Genomic DNA, 19098 nt, shown 5'->3' with positions numbered 1-19098 from the left:
GGCATTTGGTTGGGTTTATGAATGGGAAGGGTTGAGAGGGATATAGGGCGGGAGCTGGCAAATAGGACTAGATTAATTTAGCATGGATAAATTGGACTGAAGGATCTGTTGCCTTGCAGTACATCTCCATGACTCTAATTGGTGACTTCTTTTATATATAAAGCAAACTCCCGTTTGCTGTTGTGTGTTTCTCATCCCCGGCACTAGGTATCGCAATGTGCAGAGGACGGGGGCTCTGCGTCAGTGTCACATGACCACTTGGCTTGTATGCTTTCTCGCGAAGAGTTTCGTGAAAGGTATTGTGAAATGTTTGTTCTAGTGGACTTGTGAAAATATCTCTGCAGTCTGAGGACAAGAAGCTGGGAGTAATCTGTTAATTTAAAAAAAAAACTTAAAGAATTAAGAGTGAAATTTCTCTGGAATTGACTAAAAGTAAAAGTTAAAAAATCTCACAACACCAGGTTATAGTCCAACAGGTTTATTTGGAAGCAGTAGCTTTCAGAGCGCTGCTCCTTCATCAGGTAGCTGTGGAGCAGGATCATAAACACACACTGGACATTGTTGATGAGCAGTTTGAACCTGGGCTTTGCTGTATTAAGAACATATTTTCTTTCTTTTTTTTGTTTCAAAAAATATGTTTCGATGTTTAAAGAATATCTGCAGATCATGTGAATCTGTTTCAGCGGCTAATCCCTACGGTAACCAACAGCAAAAAAAAAGATACCAGTGCAGGGCTTGGACATGGCCAGTCAGCTGCTCAGGTTGTACAGTCAGGAAATTCTGCACATCGTGGGGGAGAGAGAGAAAGGTGGGAGGCACACTGTTACTTTTGGTGCATGAGCGGAGATATCCTGAGGGAGTGAGTCAGCTGTGCAGAAAAGATTCAGGGTCAGGCAGGGTCAGATGCTGGTGAGGATGAGATTGATTGGAGAAGATGTCACAGGAAATGTGTCACCGAGATAGGGTGAATGTGAGCTATCCACGAGAAGATGGTGGCCTCTTCACTGGCAGAGTAGAGAAGGTCATTAATCTTCTTCCTACATTCTGTGCATTCCTTTAAATGGTTGAGACTGCACTGGCTTGGATGGTAACCCAGGTTCTGGTTCCAATAGCATGGCGTCCTCTGTTGGACTGGGAGAAAAGGACATCCTGCCCCTGCATCACCCCATCCTCATCAGCGGCATGTCCAAGCCCCTCCCACAAAGAGAGGCATGAACCTTCCATTGTCTGCCATGTTCAGGGCCAATGTTGGGAACCATGCTGGGCAGCTCCAGACTGACACCTCTTGTCTGGATGCACAGTATCTTTTTTCAAGATGGTGCTGCTCCATGGATATTGGTCAATTCTGGGATATCCAGGAAGTTGGGAGTTGTTTTGGAAATGGCACATAGTATGATGGTGCTCGAATGGGTGAGAGGGGGCACCACAGGGTGGGGTAGGTAATAAACCAGGCAGGTTTTGGAAAACAAGCTGGAAGTGTCGCTACGAGAAACCCTCCGACAAACCTGACACTTAGCGAAAGAAATTCGGCCCTTGATTCAGCCCTTGGTCTATCAAGGCAGATTTCATTCTGGGATCTGACTTGTGCAGCGTTACCATTGGATGGGATCCAAAGACTGGCGAGAACGTCTTGCAGGCACCAGGTATAGATGCCAATCCAGAGTCATCAGTTGAAGATTCTGATGAATTGCACTACCGTACTACAGGTCCGTTACAAGTCAAAATTCACTTAGACTGTGCCGTTATTTGTGTTAGACTGCTATTTTTGGTTTGATTTTTCCTGGTATTTTTGGTGGTTTGCTCCAACGCTTTTTTTCCCCATAGGCCCCGTTACTTTTATTGCATGATTTTGTATAACGTGGCGTTGCACGTGAACACAACAATGGTGGTATAGGAGAACTATCTGTATTGTCTTTCATTTATGAAAGGTTCCATCACTCTTGGATTGGTGTGACTCCCCTTTACTGTGGATCGGAATCCACGTGCACTCGTTACTCTGTTTCCCCTTCACCCTTTTTGATTACCTCTCTGCTGTTGTTTGATTTCCACTGAATCTTATAATGGATGTGTTCAGTGAAGCTTGTATTTTACTGTCAGTGTGTTGCCTGTTTAGAAATATGGTTTCTACTGCTGCCCATCTCCGCACCTGTCTTTGTAGTTTTACCTTCCACAATATGTTTCAAACGCAGACATTGATTTTCCTGTGCCACAGTCAATGTCTCTTCCTCTTTTGACCTTGCATGGATCATTGGGGAAAAGACATTGCGCAGAATTCAATGTTATCTCGTATCTGAAAGATACAAACTCCCAATACAGGTAGATCATCTCAAATATCATGTCCCAGTGACTCTCGCAGCAGGCAAGGCACTGAGCAACTAGCCTTTTTTCAAAATCCAAAGTATATTCATCAATATTAGATATGATTCTATGATTGGAAAGCATTTGATTAAAAATCTTGAGTATTCCTGAAGGGCTCTTGCCTGAAACATTGACCCTCCTGTTCCTCGAATGCTGCCTGACCAGCTGTGCTTTTTCAGCACCACGCTCTTCGACTCTGCTCAGTATTACTCCCACAAGCCATTTCGGATAGTCGGGCTCACACTGTGGCACACATCTGAGCAGACTGGAAGCTTCATGTATTACTGCACACAACCCTGTTCTTTGCAGCCAGAAAGAATATGCACGTGGATTGTACATTGATTTAACTCACCAAAACAGATTCTGACCATTCTCTGGTTCAGTACACAGGGGAATATCTTGATTGAGTCATACTGTTTGGTTCATATTTGAAGACTGTGAATAGCAACTGTCAGTCATCACCTGACCTCTGCATTCACCATGGCAATGTCTCAACCAATCAATGTCCAATTACCAACCAATCAGCACTCTCTTCTCACACAGTACACAGTGTTGTTCTCTTCCCCCTGCTTGTTTGACGTAATGGTAACTTTGTCCAGGTATGGACCAATGTCCAGCAGTAACACGTTTTTACGTTTTGTAAATGGATTTGGTGTTCGCCTCTCCCTCCCTCCCTGTTGATCTTGTCGGACTTGGAGCTGAATTTGATGACCCACATCACAATAAACACACTAAGAGGGAGGTGACAGTCAGTCATCTGCTTTACCTGCTGTAATTCCAAGCATTGCACTGAGGGAAAAGGAAAGCATTTCATTTTATGTACTATCAATGTTGGTGTGGCTCTGTAACATTGTGTGTTAAACTAAGGTTTCCTGAAAGGGGCGAAACCAGAGTTCAAAGTTATATCAAAAAAGGTCCAATTTCTCCTCACCTGGTCTTTGATATAATTTGAGTGATTGTAAATAGCATATTGATTGTGGATATTTTTGAGATGGCCTTTGGCATGTGGCAGTCTCCTATCAATTATTTTATACCAATATCGACCTTGTGTATCAAAAATATGTACACAATTCAGATGTTTATATGGCTTCATTAAAATAGATATTTCCCGAAAACACAAGTACAAAATGTTGTTCCCCTTTCCATTGGTACTTCTTGTGAATGTTCTAACGAGAGCAAGGCAAAAGGCTTTTGTAAAAAGGGATGACACAGTGGCTCAGTGGTTAGCACTGCTGCCTCACAGCGCCAGGGACCCAGATTCAGTTCCAGCCTTGGGTGACTGTCTGTGTGGACTTTTGCACATTTTCCATGTCTGTGTGGGTTTCCTCCGGGAGCTCTGGATTTGTCTCACAGTCCAAAGATGTGCCGGTCGGTGAATTGGCCATTCTAAATTGCCCGTAGCGTTAGGAGCATTAGTCAGGGGGAAATGGGTGGGTTACTCTTCGGAGGGCCGGTGTGGACTGGTTGGGTCGAAGGGCCTGTTTCCGCACTGTCGGGAATCTAATCTAAAATGTGTCTATTTTTAGCATTAATCACTCTCCCTAAACTGCTGCATTCTGTCTGCTGAAGGTGCTATCATGATGCTGTTCGCTAAAAGTTACAGATTAAATCCTCAGCGATGGTAAGGTAATGGCAATAAACGGAGAAAGTGAGGACTGCAGATGCTGGAGATCGGTGCTGGAAAAGCACAGCTGGTCAGGCAGCATCCGAGGAGCAGGAGAATCAACGTTTCGGGCAAAAGCCCTTCATCAGGAATGAGGCTTGTTAGTCAAGGGGGTGGTGAGATAAATGGAGGGGGGGGGTAGGTAGCTGAGAGTGCAATAGGCAGATGGAGGTGGGGGTAATGGTGAGAGGTCAGAGAGAAGGCTGGAGCTGATAGGTGGGAAGGAAGGTGGACAAGTAAGACAGGTCATGAGGACAGTGCCAAGTTGGAAGGTTGGAACTGGGATTGGGAGGGGAGGGAGGTGTGAAAGGAGGGGGTATGAGGAAACTGGTGAAATCCACATTGCAAAATATGTCCAGGTGAGGACCTCCAATTTGCATTTGTGGTCAAAGAGGTCAGTTCTAATGAATAACTTAAAGGAGGAGGAGAATTAGGGAGAAGGTTCCAGAGTCTTTAGCTTCATTAGGCAGCACAGTGGCTCAGTGGTTACTGCTGCTACCTCACAGTGCCAGAGACCTGGGTTCGATTCCCACCTCAGGCAGAATATCTGTGTGGAGTTTCATCAATTACACCAGCAGTGAATGTTGACTTCACAAAATGTTTACTTGTGTGATAGGGGCAACACTCTGATTGAGGGTTATGAAACAAAAGCGTTCTGGGAACAATGGACAGATTTGGAACAAGCCATAATGTTCTGAGAAGAAAGAGGAAAGTTGAGATGGGATGAAGGTTAGGTATAGTGCAAGAAGCCAAAGTTCTGCTTTCACATTGAGAAGGGGTTGATGACAGCAGCGGGAAAGGGATTCGGGTCTGCTCCTGAAACAGACAACCATAAAGAATTGCAGGGGCAGCTCAGTGGTTAGCACTGCTGCCTCACAACGCCAGAGTCCTGGGTTCGATTCCAGCCTCTGGTGACTGTGTAGAGTTTGCACATTCTCTCCATGTCTCCTCCCATGCTCCACTTACCTTCCACGATCCAAAGACATGCACGTTAGGATGAATTGGCCATGGTGTTCAAGGATGTGTGGGTCAGGGGTAAATATTGAGTAATAGGGGTAACAGAGTGGGTCTGGATGGGTTAGTCTTTGGAGGGGCGGTAATAACTTGTTGGGCCGATGGGCCTGTTTCCACACTATATGGATTCTATGAACAAGAGCAGTTTGGCAGATGGTGTCAGTAGTTCAGGGGCAACAAGATTAGATTAGATTCCCTACAATGTGGAAACAGGCCCTTCGGCCCAACAAGTCCACACCAACCCGCCGAAGAGTAACCCACCCAGTCCCATTTCCCTCTAATTAATGCACCTAACGCTATGGGCAATTCAGCATGGCCAATGCACCTGACCAACACACCTTTGGATTGTGGAAGGAAACCCACGCAGACACGGGGAGAATATGCAAACTCCACACAGACATTCACCTGAGGTTGGAATCAAACCCGGGTCCGCGGCGCTAACCATTGAGCCACCGTGCCATCTTCTTTTTTAAACATCCCATCCAAAACCACGCCCCCTAGCCTTGTAACCCTACGTTCCCCATGGCTAACCCCACCCACCCTGGACACGATGGGCAATTTAGCACGGGACTGAGGGAAGAGGAAGTGGGTCGCATGGACAAGGTCAGTCCGGACAGTAAATGAAGGGGAAAGAGCAAGAACCTGGTGAAACACGTGGTTTCACAGTGTGGATAAGAAGCTCATTTCAACACAGTTTGGCTGTGGACAGGAGGACACCAATAGAAGCAACTGATGAGGCTCTGTCTCAGTCATAGTGACAAAGACGATCCATCCACCTGTTGTTGGTGGTGAGGATGGAGGAGACAGTGAGATGAAGAATCTTCAAAAGTAATGAGTGTGCAGTTAGACATATTAAAAAGACTCGACACTCTGCCACCAAAGTTGACATATTTAGCCTTTACCTAGTATTCTAACCCCTTTAACAGGGCTGAAGTTCAGTAACATCACCTGACACAGACCGTGATAAACATGGGCTCGTCCTGGATGCGATTGACAGCCCAATCCAATCACTGCTGCTCCTTGTGGACTCGCTGGTGTCTCAGCAGGTGGGATGAGGTTGTGAACCCTCTCCAACACGTGGAGCAGGTGAACGGTCTCTCCCCAGTGTGAACCAGCTGATGTGTCAGCAGGGTGGAAGTCTGAGTAAATCCCTTGCCACACACAGAGCAGACGAACGGTTTCTCCCCGGTGTGAACCCGCTGGTGCACAGTGAGATGAGCTGACCGCCTGAAGCCAGTCCCACAGTGAGAGCACCTGAAGGGCCTCTCCTCAGTGTGAAGACGTTGGTGGCAAATCAGGTCCCCGGAACTTTTATAGCCCTTCCCACAGTCTGAGCAGGTGAAGGGTCTCTCGTCGGTGTGAACCCGTTGGTGTGCCAGCAGGCTGGATAACTGAGTTAGCCCCTTCCCACACGTGGAGCAGGTGAACGGTCTCTCCCCAGTGTGACTGCGTCGATGAGTTTCTAGCTTTGATGGGGACCGGTAGCCCTTCCCGCAGTCCCCACATTTCCACGGTTTCTCCCCAGTGTGGCTGCATTTATGTCTCGTTAAGCCAGACGACTGGCTGAAGCCTCGTCCACACACAGAACACACGTACGGTTTCTCCCCGCTGTGAACGGCGCTTATCCCTTCCACGCTCAAAATCCCACGGTATTCAGGTTCGACTAAATTGTCCGACTCCATCAGATCCAGATGCGGTGTTTGGTTTCGGTTTCCAAACCACAAATCCTCTCCAACCAACACCGTGTCAAATTGATCTAAAACAGAGTAAATCAAGTGAGCAAGGACCCACGATGCAAAACATATTGTGAAAGCTGAATCTGGTTATTTGCGGGGCCCAAATGAGGAATGCGTGACCACGAAAGCTGCTGGATTGTTAAAGGTGGTTGTAATATGTTTGAACAGCAGAAAGCTTCTGATCAGACCCCACACACTGCGCTATTAATTGAGATAAGAACTCGTGATGTTGGAAGTGGTATATTACCATAGCTCCATGAATGGCAAATCAAGCCATGACAGACAGCGTTGGAACATGGGGAAGGTTTTCAGGATGGTAACCGGTAATTAGTAGAGTGCCAGAGGGATCAGTACTGGGGGGGCCAGAGCTATTTTCAATTCACGTTAAGGACTTCAATGAAGAAAGTCAGTGTTCAACAGCCAAGTTTGCAGGCGACACAAAAATAGTTGGGAAAGTAAGTGCTCAGGGTGACACAAAGAGTCCCCAGTGCAACTTAAGCAAGTCAACTTAGCGGACCAAGTCTTGCCATATGCAATATAATGTGGGAAAATGTGAGGTTTCGAAATTTGACAGGAACAATACAGATGAATGTTACTTCAACAGAGAAAGTCTGCAGAAAGCTGTGGAATAAGAGGGATTTAGGAGGACTCGTTCGTGAATCACAAAAAAAAGCTCGCATCTACGTTCAGTGAGTAACAGGGAAGTCAACGGGAGTTGAGCATAAAAGTGTGGAGCTTTTGTTAAAATGATGCAAGGCACTCGTCAAACTACAGTTGGAATACTGTGGAGAGTTTGGTGCCTCTTTTCTCAGGCAAGATATACTGGCATTGGAGGTCATCAAGGGAAGGTTCACTTGGCTGATACCGGGTTTGGAGGAAGTGAGGACTGTCGATGCTGGAGATTAGAGTCGAAAGCGTGATGCTGGAAAAGCACAGCAGGGTCAGGCAGCATCCGAGGAGCAGGCGAATCGATGTTTCCGGCAAAAGCTCTTCCCGATGAAGGGCTTTTGCCCAAGATGTTGATTCTCCTGCTTCTCGGATGCTGCCTGACCTACTGTGCTTTTCCAGCACCACACTCTCGACCAGGTATGGAGGGTCTATCTTACAACAAGAGGTTGAGTAAATTGGCCCCATATTCACTGGATTATCAGCCAATGATGGGCAACCTTATTGACAGCTACGAGATTCTTAGGGAACTTGACAGGTTAGACATGGCAGAAAAAAGAGAGTTGAGGATTATCAGATAGGACATGATCACATTGATGGCTGGAGCAGAATAGATGGGTTACAGATGAACATCTACTCCTACACCTTATGACTGCAAAACAGACAAATGCTTCACTGATGTTCTTCAGCGGGGGGAGCCTACAAACCACTCTCGGCCTACACAATGCTTTGATCTCAACAGGAGGTGACAGAGATAGAGAAGGCGGACAGTGAAGGAGAGAGATTTTGTGTGTGTAAACTCCACACAGTCACCCAAGGCAGGAATCGAACCTGGGACCCTGGTGCTGTGAGGCAGCAGTGCTAACCACTGAGCCACAGTGCCTCCCAAAATCTTGCTGATAATGGAGATAGATGGTTAGAAGCTCAACTTGGGGAAAAAAAAAATTTCTATTGTGAACAGTCTGGTTCAGCTTCAGACAGTTATCGGGAGAGAGATGGAATGAATGGAGTTTGTAACAGGGAGTGGGGAAGACTATTATAGACTCATAGAGCTTTACAGTGTGGAACCAGGCCCTTCGGCCTAACTTGTCTATGCTGCCCACTTTTCACAATTCATCCAATCCCCTTCACCTTCATTTGGTCCACATCCCTCCATCCCTACTCCATCACATCCCTGTCCAAATGTCTCTCAAGTGTGAACATTTATTTGCCTACACCACCACTTCTAAGCCAATTTCAGACAATCACCATCTTCTGTGTGGAAAAAAATGTCCCTCTGGACCCTTTTGTATCTCTCCCTCTCAACTTAAACCTACGCCCTCCCTTGGGGAAAAGCTGTTGGCTGAGCAATTTATCTATGCCTCGAATAATTTTATAGTCCTCAATAAGGTCGCCTCTTTGTCTCCTCGCTCCAGGGAAAACAGTCCCAGCCTATCCAGCTTCTCATAGAAGTCAAACCCTCCAGTTCAGGTCGCATCCTCATACATCTGTTCTGCACTCTTTCTCGTTTAATAATATCCTTCCTATAGTAGGGTGACCTAGCTCCTTGAAAGTGGAGTCCCAGGTAGATATGATAGTGAAGACAGCGATTGGTATGCTTTCCTTTATTGGTCAGAGTATTGAGTACGGGAGTTGGGAGGTCATGTTGTGGCTCTAAAGGGCATTGGTTAGGCCACTGTTAGAATATTGCGTGCAATTCTGGTCTCCTTCCTGTCGGAAGGATGTTGTGAAACTTGAAAGGGTTCAGAAAAGATTCACAAGGATGTTGCCAGGGTTGGAGGATTTGAGCTACAGGGAGAGGCTGAACAGGCTGGGGCTGTTTTCCCTGGAGCTTCGGAGGCTGAGGGGTGACCTTATAGAGGTTTATAAAGTTATGAGGGGCATGGATAGGGTAAATAGACAAAGTCTTTTCCCTGGGGTCAGGGAGTCCAGAACTAGAGGGCATAGGTTTAGGGTGAGAGGGGAAAGATATAAAACAGACCTAAGGGGCAACATTTTGATGCAGAGGGTGGTGCGTGTATGGAATGAGCTGCCAGAGGAAGTGGTGGAGGCTGGTACAATTGCAACATTTAAGAGGCATTTGGATGGGTATATGATTAGGAAGGGTTTGGAGGGATATGGGCCGGGTGCTGGCAGGTGGGACTAGATTGGGTTGGGATATCTGGTCGGCATGGACCGAAGGGTCTGTTTCCGTGCTGTACATCTCTATGACTCTATGACCAGAACTGCACACAGAACTCCAAAATGTGACCTTACCAATCTCTTACACAGCTGCAGCAAGGCATCCCAACTCCGATACTCAGTGCTCTGCCCAATGAAAGCACACATACTGAAGGCCTTCTCCAGCATCCTGTCTACCTGTGACTCCACTTAAAGGAACTATGAGCATGTACCCCTAGATCTCTTTATTCCATGACATTCCCCAGGGCTGGCCATTGAGTGTCTAAGTCCTGCCCTGGTTCGATCTACCAAAATGCAATACAACGTATTTATCGAAATTAAATTCCATCTGCCATTCCTCAACCCACTTGCCTAATTGACCAAGATCTCATTATATTCCCAGATAACCTTCTGCACGACCCACGATACCACCGATCTTAGTGTCATCCACAAACGTACTAACCATACCCCCTAAATTCACATCCAAATCATTTGTATAAATTGCGAAGAACAGTGGACGCAGCTGGTCACAGTCTCCAGTTTGAAAACCAACCCTCTACTAACACCTTCTGTCTTCCAGCTTCAAGCCAATTTTGTATCTAAATGGCCAGCTCTGCTGGAATCCTGAGAGATTTAACCGTAGTCAACAACACACCAAGCGATTCCTTGTCAAACACCTTGTTAATGCCCATGTAGACAATGTTCTACCGCACTACCATCATCTACTGTCTTGGTCATCCATTAAAAAAAACTCCACCAAATTTGTGAGAAATAATTTCCTACACACAAAGCAATGGTGACGATCCCAAATGAGTCCTTGCCTCTCCAAATGCCTGCAGATCATGTCTCTCTGAAACCCTTCTCACAACGTAGCCACCACAGACGTTAGGCTGCAGCGAGAACTACACCGGTGAGCCTATCTTAAACAATAGCGCAACATTAGCCAAACCTCCAATCTTTGGGCACTTCACCCATGTTACAAATATCTCCACCACGGACTCTGCAATTTCATCCCTACCCTCCCTCGAAGTCCTGGGATACACTTCATCAGGTCCCAAGGTGTTAGCTACCTTCAATTTTTGTTGTATTTGAACATGTGACATTTGGACATTCCTAAATCATCAACTTATGAATAATTCGGCATCTCTTATCTATCAGCATGAGAGGAAGGTACAGCACATTGGACAAAAAAACTTTGGAAGGAGTAACAGGAATGCAAAGTACTGGGCCAATGCTAAGATTCTTGGTAGTGTAGATTAACAGAGAAATCTCGGTGTCCACGTATAGATCATTGAAAGTTGTCACCCAGGTTGATAGGGCTGTTAAGAAGGAATACGGAATGTTAGCTTTTATTGATAGAGGAATTGAGTTTTGGAGCCATGAGGTCATGCTGCAGATGTACAAAACTCTGGTGTGGCCACACTTAGAGTATTGTGTACAGTTCTGGTTACTGCATTATAGGAAGGATGTGAAAGCTTTGGAAAGGGTTCAGAGGAGATTTACCAGGATGTTGCCTGGTCTGGAAGGAAGGTCTTACGAGGAAAGGCTGAGGGACTTGAGGCTGTTTTCGTTAGAGAGAAGAAGGCTGAGAGGTGACTTCTTTGAGACATATAAGGTAATCAGAGAGTTAGATCGGGTGGACAGGGAGAGCCTTTTTCCTTAGATGGTGATGGCGAGCATGAGGGGACACAGCTTTAAATGGAGAGGTGATAGACATAGGACAGATATTAGAGGCAGTTCTTTACTCAGAGAGTAGTCGGGGCGTGGAACATGCTGCCTGCAACAGTAGTAGACTCGCCAACTTTGAGGGCATTTAAATGGTCATTGGATAGACATATGGACGAGAATGAAAAAGTGTAGGTTAGATGGGCTTCAGATTGGTTCAACAGGTCGGTGCAACATTGAGGGTCAAAGGGCCTGTGCTGCGCTGGAATGGTCTATGTTCTAAAACAATGAGTGGTCTGGATTGATTCGGCAGGGAGAAACTGTTCTGATTTGTAAAAGGATCAACAACAGATTTAAAGTGATTTACATATCTGATGCCAAAATAAAGGTAGCGTAGAATTTGATAATTAATTTAAGTAGTAGAAGAGAAATGGACTATAGTGCAGGAAAGAAGCATTTCCTGACTGTGAAAGATCATATTGGAAGATGATCTCTCTTATCTGTAAGAATAATAGGGTAGTTATGTTAGGAGATTTTAACTTTCCAAACATCGACTGGGACTGTCAGGGTTAAGAGTTTAGACGGAGAGGAATTTGTTAAATACAAGAAACTTTTCTGATTCGTTGAAATGTGGAACTTTTTCAAGGTACAGATACGACGTGTCCTTGACATGTATGTACCTGTCAGGCAGGAAAGAGATGGTCGTGTGAGGGAGCCTTGGTTGACGAGGGAGGTTGAATGTCTAGTAAAGAGGAAGAAGGAGGCTTACATAAGGTTGAGGAAACAAGGTTCAGATAGAGAGTTGGAGGGATACAGGATAGCCAGGAGGGAGCTGAAGAAAGAGATTAGGAGAGCTAAGAGAGGGCATGAAAAATCTTTAGTGGGTAGGATCAAGGGTAACCCCAAGGCCATTTATGCGTATGTGAGAAACATGAGAATGACGAGAACGAGGGTAGGTCTGATCAAGGACAGTAGTGGGAGATTGTGTATTGAGTCGGAAGAGATAGGAGAGGTCTTGAATGAGTACTTTTCTTCAGTATTTACAAATGAGAGGGACCGTATTGTTGAAGAGGAGAATATGAAACGGACTGGTAAGCTAGAGGAGATACTTGTTAGGAAGGAAGATGTGTTGAGCATTTTGAACAACAAGTCCCCCGGGCCTGACAGGATATATCCTAGGATTATGTGGGAAGCAAGAGAGGAAATTGCAGAGCCGTTGGCAATGATCTTTTCGTCTTCACTGTCAACGGGGTGGTACCAGGGGACTGGAGAGTGGCGAATATTGTGCCCCTGTTCAAAAAAGGGAATAGGGAAAATCCTGGGAATTACAGGCCAGTTAGTCTTACTTCAGTGGTAGGCAAAGTAATGGAAAGGGTACTGAGGGATAGGATTTATGAGTATCTGGAAAGACACTGCTTGATTAGGGACAGCCGGCACAGATTTGTGAGGGGTAGGTCTTGCCTTACAAGTCTTATTGAATTCTTTGAGGAGGTGACCAAGCATGTGGATGAGGGTAGAGCAGTGGATGTAGTGTACAAGGATTTTAGTAAGGCATTTGATAAGGTTCCCCATGGTAGGCTTATGCGGAAAGTCAGGAGGCATGGGATAGAGGGAAATTTGGCCAGTTGGATAGAGAACTGGCTAACCGGTCGAAGTCAGAGAGTGGTGGTAGATGGTAAATATTCAGCCTGGAGCCCAGTTACAAGTGGAGTTCCGCAGGGATCAGTTCTGGGTCCTCTGCTGTTTGTAATTTTTACAAATGACTTGGAAGAGGGAGTTGAAGGGTGGGTCAGTAAATTTGCAGACGATACGAAGATAGGTGGAGTTGTGGGTAGTGAGGAGGGCTGTTGTCAGCTGCAAAGGGACTTAGATATGATGCAGAGCTGGGCTGAGGAGTGGCAGATGGAGTTCAACCCTGTCAAGTGTGAGGTTGTCCATTTTGGAAGGACAAATAAGAATGCAGAATACAGGGTTAACGGTAGGGTTCTTAGTAAGGTGGAGGAGCAGAGGGATCTTGGGGTCTATGTTCATAGCTCTTTGAAAGTTGCCACTCAGGTGGATAGAGTTTGTAAGAAGGCCTATGGTGTATTAGCGTTCATTAGCAGCGGGATTGAATTCAAGAGTCGTGAGGTGATGTTACAGCTGTACAGGACCTTGGTAAGGCCACATTTGGCGTACTGTGTGCAGTTCTGGTCGCCTCACTTTAGGAAAGATGTGGAAGCTTTGGAGAGGGTGCAGAGGAGATTTACCAGGATGTTGCCTGGAATGGAGAATAGGTCGTACAAGGATAGGTTGAGAGTTCTCGGCCTTTTCTCATTGGAACGGTGAAGGATGAGGGGTGACTTGATAGAGGTTTATAAGATGATCAGGGGAATAGATAGAGTAGACAGTCAGAGACTTTTTCCCCGGGTACAACTGAGTGTTACAAGGGGACATAAATTTAAGGTGAAGGGTGGAAGGTATAGGGGGGATGTCAGGGGTGGGTTCTTTACCCAGAGAGTGGTGGGGGGCATGAAATGCGCTGCCTGTGGGAGTGGCAGAGTCAGCATCATTGGTGACCTTTAAGCGGCAACTGGATAGGTACATGGATAAGTGCTTAAGCTAGGACAAATGTTCAGCACAACATCGTGGGCCGAAGGGCCTGTTCTGTGCTGTATTGTTCTATGATCTATTATTCAGTGCGTGGATGCACCTATTGGAGAAGATGCAAAACTTGACCTACCCTTGGGGAATAAGGCAAGGCAGGTGACTGAGGTGTCAGTGGGGGAGCACTTTGGGGCCAGCGACCATAATTCTATTAGCTTTAACATAGTGATGGAAAAGGATAGACCAGATCTAAAAGTTAAAGTTCTAAACTGAAGAATGGCCAATTTCGACGGTATTAAGCAAGAACTTTCGAAAGCTGATTGGGGGCAAATGTTCACAGGTAAACGGATAGCTGGAAATGGGAAGCCTTCAGGAATGAGTGTCCAGAGAAAGTATATTCGTGTTAGGGTGACAGGAAAGGCAGGTAGGTATAGGGAATGCTGGATGCCTAAAGAAATTGAGGGTTTGGTTAAGAAAAAGAAGGAAGCATATGTAAGGTATAGACAGGATAGATCGATTGAATCCTTATAAGAGAATAAAAAGGCAGTAGGATCATACTTGAGAGGGAAATCAGGAGGGCAAAAAGGAGACATGAGATAGCTTTGGCAAATAGAGTTAAGGAGAACCCAAAGGGTTTTTAATATTAAGGACAAAATGGTAACTAGGAGAGAATAGGGCCCCTCAAAGATCAGCAAGGCAGCCTTTGTGTGGAGAAAATGTGGGAGATACTAAACGGGTATATTGCATCAGTATTTACTGTGGAAAAGGACATGGAAGATATAGAATGTGAGGAAATAGATGGTTACATCTTGAAAAATGTCCATATTACAGAGGAGGAAGTGCTGGATGTCTTGAAATGCATAAAAGTGGTAAATCTGGGCAATCTCCAGGACCTGATCAGGTGTACCCCAGAACTCTGTTAGTCTCACTAACTTGATTGAGTTTTTTGAAGAAGTAACAAAGAGGACTGATGAGGGCAGAGTGGTAGATGTGATCTATATGGACTTCAGTAAGGCATTCGACAAGGTTCCTCATGGGAGACTGGTTAGCACGGTTAGATCTCACAGAATACAGGGAGAACTAACCATTTGGATACAGAGCTGGCTCAAAGGTAGAAGACAGAGGGTGGTGGTGGAGGGTTGTTTGTCAAACTGGAGGCCTGTGACCAGTGGAGTGCCACAAGGATCGGTGCTGGGCCCTCTACTTTTTGTCATTTATATAAATGATCTGGATGTGAGCATAAAAGGTGTCGTTAGTAAGTTTGCAGATGACACCAAAATTGGAGGTGTAGTGGACAGCGAAGAAGGTTATCTCTGATCACAACAGGCTCTTGATCAGATGGACCAATGGGTTGAGATCTGGCAGATGGAGTTTAATTCAGATAAAGGCGAGGTGCTGCATTTTGGGAAAGCAAATCTTAGCAGGACTTATACACTTAAGGTCCTGGAGAGTGTTGCTGAACAAAGAGACCTTGGAGTGCAGTTTCACAGCTCCTTGAAAGTGGAGACGCAGATAAATAGGATAGTGAAGGCGGCATTTGGTATGCTTTCCTTTACTGGTCAGAGTATTGAGTACAGGAGTTGGGAGGTCATGTTGCAGCTGTAAAGGAAATTGGTTAGGCCACTGTTGGAATATTGCATGCAATTCTGGTCTCCTTCCTATCGGAAAGATGTTATGGAACTTGAAAGGGTTCAGAAAAGATTTACAAGGATGTTGCCAGGTTTGGAGGATTTGAGCTACAGGGAAAGGCTGAATAGGCTGGGGCTGTTTTCCCTGGAGCGTCGGAGGCTGAAGGGTGACATTATAGAGGTTTACAAAATCATGGGTGCAACGGATAGGATAAACAGACAGCCTTTTCCCTGGGGTGAGGGAGTCTAGAACGAGAGGGCGTGGGTTTAGGGTGAGAGGGGAAAGATATAAAAGAGACCTAAGGGGCAACTTTTACACAGAGGGTGGTACATGTATGGAATGAGCTGCCAGAGGAAGTGGTGGAGGCTGGTACAATTACAGCATTTGAATGGTATCTGGATGGGTGCATGAATAGGAAGGGTTTGGAGGGATATGGGCCGGGTACTGGCAGGTGGGACTAGATTGAGTTGGGATATCTGGTCGGCATGGACGGGTTGGACTGAATGGTCTGTTTCCATACTGTACGTCGCTATGACTCTGTGAGCTGGCAAGACATGGCCTGAGTGTAGGCAACAATGGATGCCTCACTTAGACACTGTCAGCAGAAGTCACAGTGAAATACTAAAGAGAGATGAAATACATGCATTACAAGAGACCGATGAAGTTAGTTCAATGGCTGAAAGATGATCGGGGAGGAGGCATAAGTGAACGGAGGGTCATGGAATCAGATCGACAACTCCAACCCTTCAGCCACAGAATTTCTCAGAACAGGAGCACAGGTAAATGGGAGGAACCTCAAAGTGATGATGAATGCTCATAAACATTCATCACCTAAGTAATCCCACGGTATTCAATATTAAAATCTCCTGCTGGGGCCTGCAGTTGGAAAGACATCAGAAACACTGAAATCAGAGAAAAATCTTCCCGTTGAGTAAATCCGCACTAGTGGGTGATGTCACTGTGCAACTGTGACTGCGTGATGACATCACACACAGGGTGTGTCCAAATCAGGAATCACCAGACAACATGTGGGATTGGAGGGTCACATAGACGGGGCAAACTTTTGCCACAAAAGTTCATGAAGTGAGGGATTTTAGTTGCAGATTAACATAGAGTAGTTTTTTTTTGAGATTCCACACAGCGGGGAAACGGGTCCTTCGGCCCAACAACTCCACACCAACCTTCTAAAGAGCAACCCACCCAGAACCATTCCCCTACGTTTGCCCCGACGAATGCACCTAACACTAGGGGCAATTTAGCACGGCCAATTCACCTGACCTGCGCATCTTTGGACTGTCGGAGGAAACCCACACAGACACAGACAGTTGCCCCGAGGTGGGAACTGAACCCAAGTCCCTGGTGCTGCGAGGCAGCAGTGCTAACCACTGAGCCACCACAACGCCCACAACTTTGAAAAAGTTATTCCTGTTGGTCGGTCATAATAAAACAGGAAGGGGCACGGATTGAAAATTCTGGGAAACAGCCACAGGGAAGACACGAGGAAAAGTTTTATGCAGCACTTGCTTATGATCTGGAATTCAACACTTACTTGCAAAGGCCGATGGTGGAATCGCTTGCTTCCTGTCAGTTTTTTATGAGATGCTTAGTTTCTGTTTCTTGTCCGCAAAACCTCATGTAATATCCTGTGAAGGAATTTTGCAACAGTCATCACTGTCAGTCCAGATAAAAAAAAAATCAGAAAGACAATCATTTTGTCTGGTTCGAATTTGTTGTTATTAAGTCTCCCCCCTCCTAATTCCCAATCAAAGCACGCTGCCCATTGTTGTTGGAAATTACTCGATTCAAGCAATAACATTGAGTCACAATACAGTAGAACCCCGATTAACTGAATATCAATTATCCGAATTTTGGATTATCCAAACGAGATATCAAGGTCCCATTAAAAACGGGACATAAAAGAAGTAAGCGAATTCAGATTACCTGCACTGAAGAACATGTGAAAACGCTGGCAAAACGAAGAACACAAGCACCTCAAGGGTTAGTTACACAGCCCTTTGTAAGAGTACGTGCTTTATTCCCGTCACTTTACCGGGCTGTTCACAAAAAAATGGTAGAGGAAGTAAATGCATGCGCGAGGTGGTGCTTCTGTCTCCTTATTGCAACACTAAGTTCAGCGGAAACTCACAAATGCTCTTGTGATTGTAGAAGCTGTTCGGGATCTTGTTTAATGCTGGAATATCATATATTTATGTGATGGGCAAGGGTTTAGTCCTTCTCAGTTTAACCTGCAATTTACAGGATGCAAAGATTAGTTTGTTTAAATAGCAGACTCATCAAAATTATAGATTTAAATAAACTCTCCGGCCAAGCACAGTGTTAGATCAGTGTGGCTTCATTTGTTTGAGGTCAAATCAGTTATCCGAATAATCAATTATCAGAACGAAACACCGCCCGCCATATCGATTGGATAATCGAGGTTCCCCTGTTGTGATTGTTGTGTGATTTTTAACTTTGTACAACCCAGTCCAACACCAACATCTCCAAGTCATGACCTTTGCAGTGAGTTTCTGCCCTGGTCTGGTCTGCATGAGACTGAACAGGACCACAGACCTTAAGGCATATGGGTGCAGGAGGCCACCCTCTTTGCTTTTGTAATGCACTTCTGCTTCCTCAGTAAGGTGTCACGTGTGAAAGGCTGATGGACAAGTTGCCTTCATTCTGAACCATGGGCAGCAAGCGCCGCCCAGTCGTTCCTCTACAACGATGGCCGCCGCGCGTGCGCCCTCGCTGAAGAGACTATCCCCTAACCAAAGATGGCGGCCGCGCATGCGCCCTCGCTGACGACGGCTGTTCCCTCACCAAAGATGGCGGGCGCCCGCTCGGAGGCCTAGACGTGGCCAAAGCCTCCGGTTAACTGTCGGCCCTCAACTCCGCGTGCACAGGGAACAGAAACCCGCTCTGTTGGTGTCGCGCCGTGCAGGGAATGCCCACGACGCCTCCCCGACATCCCCCCCCCCCCGGAACCCATCCGTCCCGCAACACCGCCTCATTCTCACCGAGGTCTGAGCGATAACGAATACATGTCCGTCCGCCCGCCGCCAGGAGCGGTCCCCGCGCATGCGCCGTACCGGTGGGCTACTACGCCTGCGCAGTGCTCTCCAGTTTGTGGACAAGGGTCCTTCACCGCGGGGCATGCTGGGGCTTCACTTCAGAATGGCCCAGGCAGCGCCGCCCACAAATAACAACAACAACAACAGAACATTATATAAAAAAAACTTATATGAACCAGGAGCAGGAGGAGGCCACCTGGCCCTTCAGGCCTGCTCCGCCGCTCAACGCGATCACGGCTGATCTTTTCCTGGCCTCAGCTCCACTCACCCGCCCTCTCACCATAACCCCGAATTCCTTGACTATGTTAGCCTTTGAAGCATCTACTGAAGTTGCATCAACTACTTCACTTGGCAGGGAATCAATAGATTCACAACACTGTGGGTGAATGAGTTCCTTCTCAGTTCAGTCCGAAATCTGCTCCCCCTAATTTTGGGGCTGTGCCCTCTTGTCCTCGTTTCACCCACCAGTGGAAACATCCTCCCTCCATCTATCTTACTTACTACCTTTATAATTTCATATGTTTCTTTAAGATCCCCCCTCATTCTTCTG

General features: G+C 46.2%; 1 protein-coding gene across 3 annotated transcripts; it reads right to left on the bottom strand.

Annotated features, from left to right (window-relative positions):
• Positions 1-5912: 5912 nt before the first annotated feature.
• Positions 5913-18585, bottom strand: LOC140460486 (uncharacterized). 3 transcript variants are annotated; one of them, XM_072555035.1, is made up of 4 exons: positions 18495-18585; positions 17419-17723; positions 17027-17120; positions 5913-6791 (listed from the first exon to the last, which is right to left on the bottom strand). In XM_072555035.1, the coding sequence occupies exon 4, from the start codon at positions 6715-6717 to the stop codon at positions 6043-6045; it is 675 nt and encodes a 224-aa protein (XP_072411136.1). In that variant the 5' UTR covers positions 6718-6791; positions 17027-17120; positions 17419-17723; positions 18495-18585; the 3' UTR covers positions 5913-6042. The 3 variants fall into 3 exon arrangements, with proteins under 3 accessions (XP_072411136.1, XP_072411137.1, XP_072411138.1); XM_072555036.1 differs by lacking the exon at positions 18495-18585 and adding an exon at positions 18298-18396; XM_072555037.1 differs by lacking the exon at positions 17419-17723 and having other exon boundaries at positions 18495-18550.
• Positions 18586-19098: the final 513 nt, after the last annotated feature.

Source organism: Chiloscyllium punctatum, chromosome 36 (assembly GCF_047496795.1).
Source record: "Chiloscyllium punctatum isolate Juve2018m chromosome 36, sChiPun1.3, whole genome shotgun sequence".
NCBI lineage: Eukaryota > Metazoa > Chordata > Chondrichthyes > Orectolobiformes > Hemiscylliidae > Chiloscyllium > Chiloscyllium punctatum.
This window is presented reverse-complemented; position numbering and strand designations above follow the sequence as displayed.